The sequence below is a fragment of the Malus sylvestris genome, chromosome 12 (genome assembly GCF_916048215.2).
Source record: "Malus sylvestris chromosome 12, drMalSylv7.2, whole genome shotgun sequence".
Lineage (NCBI taxonomy): Eukaryota > Viridiplantae > Streptophyta > Magnoliopsida > Rosales > Rosaceae > Malus > Malus sylvestris.
The window spans coordinates 22484182-22495679 of NC_062271.1; the positions used below are offsets into that span (position 1 = coordinate 22484182).

The following is an 11498-nucleotide window of genomic DNA, read 5'->3' on the forward strand; positions in this document are numbered from 1 at the left end:
TTTGGAGTCATTGGCTTGCAGAGGTACCCCAAGGAATAAGGAACACTGAATGACTCGAGAGGTTTCGTTGGGAAAACATTTTTTGAGATGAAGAAAGGCTCTGTATGTCTGCCTTGCTATGACAGGTGAAGGTGGACAGTTATAGGAGGTCCCTTAATACCTGTAGAGGTACTATTCTTTTCACTCGTGTCGGCAACCAATGCGTGATTGATCAGTATGGCTTCACGTGCTTTCTTCTTTATCAGAAATCTTCGACAAATTGTCCATAATTTTCGTCAAGCTGAGTGTGTATGTGATAGGTGTTGACGAGGCTGAAAAAGACTGGCGCCTCTTCGATATCTGGGATCGGCGCTTCGACAAATTGCCCGTGATTTTCGCAAAGCTGAGTTTGCGCGTGACGGGTGCTGACGAGGCTGAAAAAGACTGGCGCCTCTTCGATATCTGGGATTGGCGCTTTAACAAATTGCCCGTGATTTCCGCAAAGCTGAGTTTGTGTGTGACAGGTGCTAACGCGTCTGGAAAAGCAAGATGCTTCTCCGATTTCTGGGCTTGCCTCTTCGATTTTTGAATCGGCATTTTCGAACTCTGAGCTCACCTCTTCAATCTCTGAAATCCAGTCGAGTGCCGATTTTTTTTATAGAGGTACGCAGTTCGTTTCAAAGCACACTTGAATTTTCGCTTGTAGAAACTCCCTTCTTGCACTTCTAAGGTCTTGATTTGTCCGACCTCTTCTTTCTTCAACACCTTTGAAAATGTCTGGACCCTCCGACAGTCGTTTTGATTTGAACCTTGATGAAGAGGTAGTCCCGTCTTCTCCAGATAACATATGGCGCCCATCCTTCATATCCCCTACTGGTCCTCTTACCGTTGGGGATTCGGTGATGAAGAATGATATGACCGCTGCGGTGGTGGCCCGGAACCTTGTTACCCCCAAAGATAACAGACTACTTTCCAGGCGGTCTGATGAGTTGGCTGTTAAGGAGTCTCTGGCTCTTAGTGTGCAGTGTGCGGGTTCTGTGTCCAACATGGCCCAACGCCTATTTGCTCGAACCCGTCAAGTTGAATCGTTGGCGGCTGAAGTGATGAGTCTCAAACAGGAGATTAGGGGGCTCAAGCATGAGAATAAACAGTTGCACAAGCTCGCACACAACTATGCCACAAACATGAAGAGGAAAATTAACCAGATGCAGGAATCTGATGGTCAGATTTTACTTGATCATCGGAGGTTTGTGGGTTTGTTCCAACAACATTTGCTTTCGTCTTCTGGGGCTGTACCGCGTAGTGAAGCTCCGAATGATCAACCTTTGGCTCCTCTTCTTCCTGGAGTTCCGCCGAGTGGTGAGGCTTCAAACAGTCAACCTCCAGTGCCTCTCATTTCTAGAGCTCTGCCGAGTGGTGAGGCGGCACCTGATCGTCCTTGAAGATCCCCTCTTGTAAATTTGATTTGATTTGATTTTTTTTTTAAGGTCTGTATAATGCAAATTTATGCAAAATTTCCAGAAAAATAAATAAAATGAACTTTATTTCTCTCAATGCAATTTTTTTTTTGCTATATATATATTATGTACACACACACATATATATATATATCTATATATATTATTTCTTTTTCTTTTGGCGCTGTACAACCATCCCTTTTTTTTTTTTTTTTTTTCTCTTTTTTCTTTTGTCACATGGTGCCAGACGCACCAAAGATCATTTTTTTTAATTTATTATATATATATATATATATTTATTATTATTATTATATATATATATATATTTTGCCTTTAATTATGGTGCCAGATGCACCATTCTCCTTTTTTCACGTGGTGCCAGATGCACCACCACCTTTTTTTTTTTTTTTTTTTTTTTTTTTCTGTATAAATTTGGGTGATGGGTAGAGGAACTTCTGCAGGGAGCGGAGCTCGAGTTTGAGGAAGAGCTTCTCGGCTGGCTAGTCGTTTGACAGCGGTCTTTGAAGTTGGTGGCGGCTGCGAGGCAAGAGACGAAGGAGGGTGCAAGAGAAAAGCGGTGCAGCCTTGATGTCGGAGACTTTGCCGTCCCCGTTGCTGCTTGGAACTGATGGCAGAAGGGGAGAGCTGCAGAGATGGTGATGAAGAGTCCTGCTCGCGACTACTGCAGCTGTTGTGATGAGGGTTGCCGGTCGTGGCAGAGCTGGAGTTGTAGGCAGCGGCGCAGTGGTGAGGAGAACAGAGGAGGACGGAGGAGGAGGAAGAAGGAGGAGCATGATGAAGCTTGAGGTAGTTGGTGGATGCTGAGGAAGAGGGCCGAGTTGCTGTGGTGGAGGTACAACTATGGTTGGGTGTCGATAGTGGTGTGCTCACGGCTCTCGGATCTGAGGAGGATCAATTGAAGTTGGCGTCGGCGCCATCCATTACGACAGTCGCTCTTCCCCATGGAATCGACCACCAGTGGCACGCCGAACAGCCTGATTTCTTTCCCAGATTGCCCGGTGGCTCCGCCTAGGGATGTGCTAATGAATTTACTCTTCCGCTGATCTGGGAAATCGACGGTGGTGATGGACGACTCCCCCCCGAGCTAAAAAACGGGTCGTCGACGAGCTGCACTCGCTGCTAATTAAGCTGCACCCCAGCGACGGCACCGCCCATTAAAGGATCGAAATTAGGAGGTGAGAGGTTCATCTCGGAGATCATGCTCTCAAGCCACGTCGACAGATCCGCCGGGTTATAGTGAACGGTGTCAGAAGCGAGATGAGAGAATCCATTTTGCTGAGCACAACCCATGAATTCTTCAAGCTGCTCAAGCTTCTGAGCAACCTCCGCCATGTCTGAAGACCGAACCTTGTACCCCAACACCGCCAGAAGCTCGTCCATCATGCCGTCGATTCGCTGGGATTCGTCTTCCCACATCTTGGCCTTGCAGAAGCCGTCCCTCTCGAGGTCGAGATCCTCGCTGTTGGCGTCTCTCTTGCTCCGCATTGGCCTTGGCTGCATCTTCAGCTTCTGCTACCTGCTTGATGGCAGCAGCTTTTGCTTCCAAAGATGCATCACAGTCTTGACGGATTTTCTGTAACTCTTGCTTTGCAGAATTAAGTTCAGTAATCACACTCATGTACTGTGCTCTTGCAGATTCCAAGTCTTGTTTCCAAGCACCATCAGTTCCCGCAAGGTTGCCACAGTTTGCTTCTTCAAGTTGCTTTGCCTGACATTTTGCAGCTTTTGTCGCCTTTATTGCAAATTCCTTACTTTCATTGAGGGCTTTCACCTTGTTTGACAAATCCTCAAGAATTGCCTTGGATTTTTCAAGCTCCACAAGTGCTTGGGCTTTAGTAGTTTCAACATTCTTCAGTTGTTCCTTCAACTTGTACAGTTCTTTTTGGGCCAGATGAAGTTGTGTCTCGTTGGCTAGCATCCTCTCTGCTGAATGAGCTTTTGTCTTTTTAATGGCAGGTTTCTCCCCAGAGAATGCATCTTCACCAAATAGTGAAACAGCATCTTTAACAGATTGGAAAGGTGCCCTGGTGTCCCTGTGTGGGTTAGTGAGAGGTCGGCAAAGGATTGGTTAGCATTTGGTCACCCATTCGCCGATCAAGTTGACATGTCAGCTGTAATGGGAAGTGGCAACACGCGTTCTGAATTGACGAGGTAGGCCTCTGCTCCGGTTCTCCAGTCATCACCCAGTCGCCATTCATCAGCGTCTCAAGCGCAGACTGGGTCTCCTGCGCTTCTGCTGAATCTGTTGTCGCTGCTTCTCGGCGAGGTCATCATCCACTGCTGCGGCGGCTGCTGCTGGTACTGCTGCTGCGGATTGGATGGAATCTGTTGTGGTACCAATCCTCCTGATGGTTGCTGCATCATGGTGAAGAAAGGCGGGTGTTTGGGTATGGCGATAAAGGCGTCCTCGTGAAGGAGGAGGGAGGACTGCGGCGCGGTTTGGGAAAACCGATAACCTGAATCCCGGATTGGGTCTGAGAGAGCTGGGCCTGGGAGGATGAGGTATGGACTGAGAGAGCTGGGCTTGGGCTGATGCCTTTTGTTGCTGCTGGAGCTTGGTGTTGGGCCGAGACATATATATATATGTTTCCCTTTTTTTTTTTTTTTTTTTTTTTTTTGAAGAAGAAGAAATTGTATCTTTTTTTTCTTTCTTTTTTTTTTCTAAATACATAATAACATATGTATTCAATTTTTTTTTCGAAGAAACTGTAATTTAATTTTGCACAAAGAAAATTGCAAATTTTCTTAACAAAATAAATTTGTAATGAAATTGACCTTCTTTAATAAAACATTTATTCTTTTGATTTTGATGTGACTGAACTCGAAAAATTAAATATTCGAGCTGCCTACGTACCCCTCCAAAGAAGAGATCGAGTCGTAACGTAGTTAAAAAACATACATATTTTTGGTATTTTCTTTTTGTGCCGTTTGCAATTTTAACTCATGCAGGCAAGGAGTGTTGGTGTCGTTTGCAGTTTCAACTCGTGCAGCCAAGGAGCATTTGGTGCCGTGTTGCAGTTTCAGCTCGTGCAGGCAAAGAGTGTTGTTGTTGCCTTTTATGCTCGTGCAGACCAGGAGCGTTGTGCCATGCAGTTTAGGCTCGTGTAGGCGAGGAGCCTTGTGTCTTGTAGTTTAGGCTCTTACAGACAAGGAGCTTTTGTGTTGCCTTTTATGCTCGTGCGAACAAGGAGCATTGGTGAATTTGTCAAGCAATTTTGGAGAGGCGTTCCTCACAATCTTTATAGCAAGGAGCCTTGACCGAGTGATTGAAGAAGTCTTCGGGCAAGAAATCACGCATCGTGATGGGGATGGACGATCTATATGTCGAAATTTCATCATCTTCAACACGTTCACGTTGCTTTGAAGGTTGACAAGAGCTGCTTTGCCCCGTTTCCGATTGGCGGACTTGTGGAGGAGACGTACGTTTCTTGTGCAATTTCTTAGGAGTGACTTGAGTCCATCCTTCAACTTTGCTTGTCTTGGAGGATGCCCCCAGCGGTTGAGGTGAAAACTTTGAGTCGGAAGAGCCAGAAGTGAAGGTGGTATAGTTTGACTTCACCACATCGTCAAGATCTAGCTCGATGATTCCTTTTTGAGCCAGTTTCATGATGAGATCTTTCAGCACGAAACATTTTTCTGTCGGATGACTGATGAATCGATGGAATTTACAGTACCTTGGACTGTCGGTACGATTCATCTCTTCTGGCCGTCTGCACTCAGGCAAACTGATCACCTTTTTGTCCAACAGGTCATCCAGCATGGCAACCACATCAGAGTCGGGGAATGGATAAGTCTTCTCCTCAAGCTCTTTCAAAGTGCGTCTACGCATCTCTTGATCACGAAAAGCTTCGGTTTGAATCGCCTCGCCTCGTGTGGATATTTTGACGGGAACTGTGTTTACCGTCATTGCTTCCTTGGGGGGTTTCCATGCAGCCTTTTCCACCTTTGTCCCAAGAACTTTGTTGTTCTTGTAGTCGGCGATCGGTTCTTTCTTCCCATGATGGGCGATGCTCAACTCCATGTTATGGGCGCGGGTGGCCAATTCCTCGAAGGTCCGTGGTTTAATGCCTTGAAGGATGTATTGCAAACCCCATTGCATACCTTGGATGCATATCTCGATTGAAGAGGTTTCCGAGAGTCTGTCTTTACAGTCGAGGCTTAGAGTGCTCCATCTGTTGATGTAGTCAATGACTGGCTCGTCCTTCCACTGCTTTGTGCTCGTTAGCTCTAGCATGCTCACAGTGCGGCGGGTGCTGTAGAAGCGGTTGAGGAATTCCCGCTCTAATTGCTCCCAGCTGTTGATGGACTCGGGCTCTAGGTCAGTGTACCACTCAAAGGCATTTCCTTTCAGCGAGCGCACAAACTGCTTGGCGAGGTAGTCTCCCTCCATCCCCGCGTTGTTGCAAGTTTCGACGAAATGTGCAACGTGCTGCTTTGGGTTTCCTTTTCCATCAAACTGCATGAACTTTGGTGGTTGATAACCCCTTGGCATCTTTAGGGCATCAATCTTCTTGGAATAGGGCTTCGAGTAGAACAACGAGGTATGTGAGCTCCCTTCGTACTATGCCTTGATGGTGTTGGTGATCATCTCCTGCAGCTGCTGGATAGAAAGAGATCCCATGAGTGCCGCTGCTTGGTCTGGCTCCGGCTTCCCATCGATTTTCTTCACCGGGGGTTCTTCGTCTCCGCCAGCTCCTCCCTTTAGTGGATCATCCTCTGGGTCGGGTTTATCGCCGTCTTGCGCCTCCAATCGGTTGACTAGTGATGCAATTTGCAAGTCTTTTTCTTCCACAGTTCGGGTTAGCCTTGCGATTGCTTCATTCATTTGAGCCAGCTGCTCATCGATTGAAGTTGCTCCAATGGTTATGACTTGCATGGCTGAACTGTCGCTTGAATCGGCATCGGAGAGCATGGATTCAGAGTATTTCCTTGGGCTTTCCCCCCTTGGTGCCCTTAGTGAGGCTAAGGTGATCAAAGGCTCGTGCCTTAGGTGCTTTTGTTCCCTTGGCAGAGTTGATGCAGAGGTGAAAGAGGCGGCAGAAGTAGCTATTGCCATGCTTCGAGTCGTGATGCCCAAAGTGACACCAGTTGCGACGAGGACGCTTTTGTTCTTTGCGCCGGTTGCGGGAACAGTTTGAGCCTTCCTTGATGCCATTAATTTTGGAAGCGCGCTTGAATTTCTTGAACGGAGAAAGAGATGAGAGGCAGAGATTATCCCACCGGGCGTGCCAATTTGTGAACACCGAAAATTCCTGAAACGAAAGAGACAAGAACGACGTGCACAAACAAATATTTGTATTTTTGATGATTTTGGGTTACAATCTCTCTCTATTTTGATCCTCTGATTCGATCTCCGTAAGGTGTGTATTTATGGGTGTTTCGTTGATCCAAGGGCTGTCGAGGCTTGATCTTAGATGAACAGTTGGAAGTTTCTTCAAAGGGCCGTGGGCTTGATCTTTGAAGGTGGATTTGAGCGGATCTTCAAGGAGCCGTTGGGGCTTGATCTTGAGGATGAATGTTTCTTCAAGGGCCGTTTGAGGCTTGATCTTGAATAACGGTGATGAGCGGATCTTTAAGGGCGTTTGGGCTTGATCTTGAAGAACAGTGATGAACGGATCTTCAAGGGCTTTTGGGCTTGATCTTGGAGAACGGTTGGATGTGTGGATTTGTCGACGTTTGTTGATCCAAAGGGCCGTTGGGGCTTGATCTTGGATGAACGGATGATGAACGATGGTGCTTTCTTCAAGGGCCGTCGGGGCTTGATCTTGAATTGGTGGATGATTGTTGATCCAAAGGGCCGTTTGGGCTTGATCTTGGAAGAACGATGAACGAAGAACGAAGAACTTTCTTGATTCTTCGGGAACCTGGATGCTTGAGGGCTTCGGAGTTTCAGAGCTTCAGAGCTTCAAGGTGTAATATGAATTGGTCCCCTCAAATGAATGAAATGGGCTTGTATTTATAGAAATTTCCAAGGCCTAATTTTGAATATAATATTCCAGATGAAATAAGTCGTTTCTGCCAGGTGTTGACACGTGTCCTATTTGATGACTTTTCCAACTCATTTCAATTTTCGTTGAGTCACACGCTACGTGTAAAATTTATGTAATACATGAGCGTTGAAACTTTGATTTATCGGTCAACATTTATTTACCGAAATTTCGATGTCTACAATATGTTAGACAAATATTATGCTCCCCATGCATAATTACGTTGTTAATTTCGGCTTCGAACTCAAATAACTTGGCCGAATGAAATTTCTCTATATCGGCTTTATCGCCGATAATCATATCGATTGGCATAGTTTCGGCGTCAATTTTTTGCTTAGAAACTTGAACGTTTTCTTCTAGGCCTACCACACTTTCAGTCTCGACTAAAAAAACAAGTGGCCTAGGTTTTTCTTCAGCCGTCTTGACAATCTTCTTAGGCCGAATTTTAATTGTGGCCGAAGCGAAAAATTGCCCCCCAGTCTTTTGAGCCAACCATTCTTCAAATGGAATTGATTTGAACCCAAAAGGCATTTTTTTATCGAGCCACTCATAATATCGAGCTCTATCTTCATTTAACCATTGATCTTGTAAGCTGTGATGAACCTTCACCTTTATCATTTGAGAGAAAGATTTTTTCCTTTCTTTATTTGCTTCAACGATCCGGTCAAGGTGTTTTTATTGCTCGACAACTTCCTTGAGTAGGCGCCAAATCTCATCCTGATCGTGGTCTTGACATATCATGTGAACTTCGTAGTTTTAGCACTGGGTCTCACTGGGCGTGCCAAAATGTTGACCCTAAAAACTACCAAGCCTACGTGGTGCGCAGGTCGAGTAATCTATAAACTAACTACGTCCTTCGATGAATGCGGGGCATGCCAACTCGTCGGCCGAGGAGTAAATTTATTGATGTTGCGTTGGGTGCGCGGCTGACTTCTGCGTCTCGCTATTATGACCGAGGAAGGAACACGTCTCGGCCTCTTAGGTTTTCGAACCTGAAGAAAAAGCTACTATTCTTACGAAGTTCACGAATCGTCGTCGTTGGATTTGGTCATAGTGATGGTATTCGTCAAAGTAAACTCACGTCGAATCGACACCAAAGTGTAAGGGCACAAATACTCAAAGCAGATATGAGTCTTAATAATGAACGTGGTTTGGCCGTCTGAATGTCGAACTCTGAATCCTACTTGAGAGTATCCAATCATAAAATAACTCGGCGTGCAATGCGCCGAGCTCAGTAAGCTGTAACACCTCACTTCGCCAAAAAGGCTAATGAGATGACCTCGATCAATAAGGATTCAGAAATCATTCTCAACCAAGACTTGGATAGGTAACCAACCGTCCTCGCCGCAGTGCTGTTGATGCCAACGGAAGATGCTATGAGATCGACTGATTCTACGGCGACAGAGCTATCTATACCGACTGAAGATATCACCGGTTGCTTTCACAGTGCTGTTGATGCCAACGGAAGATGTGTCAGCGAAAAGAGAAAATAAAAAATCTCAAGTTGTTGAGAGAGTTTGCGCAGGGCAGTTGTGTGTTGAATTGGAGGTCATCGAATGATGCATGACCCCTTGTATTTATAGTAGCAGAACACTAGGATTGTCGATGTAAATAATGGGAATATTCTCTCAAGTATGCATGATCCCTTAACCTTAGAAACCGACCGAGACTTAAACTTCTCGAATTATCCCAAATGGATCCCGTGGCCTTGATGATTTCCTAGAAACCAACCGAGACTAAACCTCTCGAATTATCCCATATTTTCCTTATACTCTTGTGCTGATTACCCCACACATGCATGAATTGCATGAGATTGGCTCATTTCCCACGAAAGTACATGATTATTCCATCATCTTGATCAGCACCAAGCCACGTGCATGATAACATTTAATCATTATCACCAATCCTGAACTGGATAATAACAATTTCAAGAAATCCATTCCCATCCTGCTTGCATCTCATTACCTTTCTCCACGTATAGGTAATCTTTCAAATTAGACTCCACCTTGTTTACTAATTGATGCCACCACGTGCTAGGACTATCCTCACTCGTGTTGAATGCTAAGAATCCCAAATTAAATCTAACTGTTATGCTTGCTTCAATACAGCTTGCGCCGCATTTATCTCGTACAAGAAAAGTGTCAAGATAATTCATTATTAAAAGATAATTATTATGATTAAAAGTCATAATATTATCCCATAACAACAACAAAATTATCTTAACTTTTCCTACCCGACGGTGTGAAGCTATACTTACTCAACGGCCTCGATTACTCGAGCCGATGGTGTAAATTTGGGTCCAAACACATCTAGAATTGGATTTTTCATTTTTTTAAAAGAGGCATCCTTGCCCCACTCTCCTCTTCCCACTTGCATTTACATGACTACTCTTTTTTTTTTTCTAGTACCAAACCCAGACATTTGCCTTTTTCCTTTCTACTAATGTGCATAAGCAACAAATCAAACAATTCATCCCCTTATATTTATCAACAAGCAAGGAAGTTTACAATCTAAGAACATTGGCAAGAAGTTTTTCCTTAGAATTTTCCAATTGCAATTGCAGAAAGTTTAACAAACCATTCGGGATTGATGAAAAAAATTGAAACCCAAATACTTATCTTCTAAACTTTAAAAAAAATTGAAATCAAACGAACAAAATATTCATAAATTGAGTCATACCTTAGTTGGAAGATTCAAAACTTCAAAATCACTATCCATCAATAAAAAAACTTGTTTTTCTCTACAAGACCTATTAAGGTTCGCTATCGATTAATAAAAAAAACTTGTTTTTCTCTACAAGACCTATTAAGGTTTTAACCAAAATGAACGTAGAATAAACAAGAAGTGATGGTAGGGTTTAATAGGTTTATTGATAAATTTGAGTTTTATTATTAATTTCATTTTGTACTTAATAGTAATTATGCAATAAAGACAATTAACAATTTAAATTTAAGTTGAATGTAAAAAGAGGTTACATGAGTTCAAATAAAATTTCTTAAATGTAAAACCCACCCCACAATCCATTATCCGCACGTCATGGGAGGAAGATCTGACGGTCTCTCAGTACCCGAACCGCCCGACTTCTTCCAAACCCCACTCCCAAACACCAAGAACCCAACCGCGTGCCCGCCAACCGTGGCAAGAAAAACGCCCCCATTGAACGACATGACGGCGAGCATCACCAGATACGACACCCCTGAACGCACCGTGTAAAGACACGTCCGCAGAAGCCCCGCCGTGACTATATTAGTTCCGGTCTTGATTAGCCGGCTGTGAGAGAGCCACTCGACCAGCACGCCCAGAAGGAAGACAAACACCAATGAAATGGCGTACATGGCCGGGCGGTCGGGTCCTGGCCAACCCGTGAAGAGAACCTCCGCGCTGTGGCTCCAGAAGAATGACATATGCATCATCATCCTGTGGCGACGCATCGGCATGAACCCGCCACTATTACTGCCGTTAATCAGCGTCGCTGCTGGTGGGGATGGAATGTTATGATGTGAAGCAGTCATTTTAAAGCTACACTCGGGACCAGTGGATGAAGAGAAATACTTTAACTGCTAAGACAATCTAGCACTTGCAGTTTAGATTAAAGGGGTATTTGGTACTTGGCGAAATGGAAGCAAGGACTTAATGACCCAAGAAAGAGCTAACAGAACTGAGAAGTTCTCTTCCTCGACTTCTGGTAGGTCACGCTGGTTCTCTATTTCTCCACTTCTGGTAGGTCACACTTTTATAGGAAGTAAAAGGTATTGTTTTTTTATTTTATTTTATTTTTATTTTGGTTCGTTTACAAGCAGTTCCTGGCACGAAAGCACCATACCAAATTTATATTATAGACTTCAAACTTTCAAAGCCTTCTAAAAGCTAGTTCCAACTTATTGGTAAAAAAAAAAAAAAAAAAATTCTTATATGCTACGAGCATTGGATTGATTAAATTGGTTTGGATTATTACTTTTATTGTGATTTTGTAAATTTAAGTCATTCCTGCCGCCGCACCACTTGCAGCACAGCAGCACCCATGGCCTCCTAGCCACGCCAATTCCAATCCTCG

At 44.3% G+C, this 11498-nt stretch overlaps 2 protein-coding genes across 2 annotated transcripts; both read right to left on the bottom strand.

Annotated features, from left to right (window-relative positions):
- Positions 1 to 2763: 2763 nt before the first annotated feature.
- LOC126592261 (WEB family protein At5g55860-like) lies at positions 2764 to 3655 on the bottom strand. Its single transcript, XM_050257978.1, has 2 exons — positions 3591 to 3655; positions 2764 to 3490 (listed from the first exon to the last, which is right to left on the bottom strand). Exons 1-2 carry the CDS (start codon positions 3653 to 3655, stop codon positions 2764 to 2766), a joined length of 792 nt encoding a protein of 263 aa, XP_050113935.1.
- Positions 3656 to 10370: 6715 nt separating this feature from the next.
- Positions 10371 to 11158, bottom strand: LOC126592833 (copper transporter 6-like). The gene has a single exon (XM_050258618.1). The coding sequence runs from the start codon at positions 10954 to 10956 to the stop codon at positions 10468 to 10470; it is 489 nt and encodes a 162-aa protein (XP_050114575.1). The 5' UTR covers positions 10957 to 11158; the 3' UTR covers positions 10371 to 10467.
- Between the last annotated feature and the right edge of the window lie 340 nt (positions 11159 to 11498).

Bases quoted from the DNA above. Each gene is read 5' to 3' on its own strand.
- LOC126592261 (XM_050257978.1), bottom strand. From the start codon at position 3,655: ATGAATGGCGACTGGGTGATGACTGGAGAACCGGAGCAGAGGCCTACC. The intron at 3,491-3,590 runs GTGTTGCCACTT...TAACCCACACAG, and splicing joins ACCTCGTCAATTCAGAACGC to GGACACCAGGGCACCTTTCC.
- LOC126592833 (XM_050258618.1), bottom strand. From the start codon at position 10,956: ATGACTGCTTCACATCATAACATTCCATCCCCACCAGCAGCGACGCTG.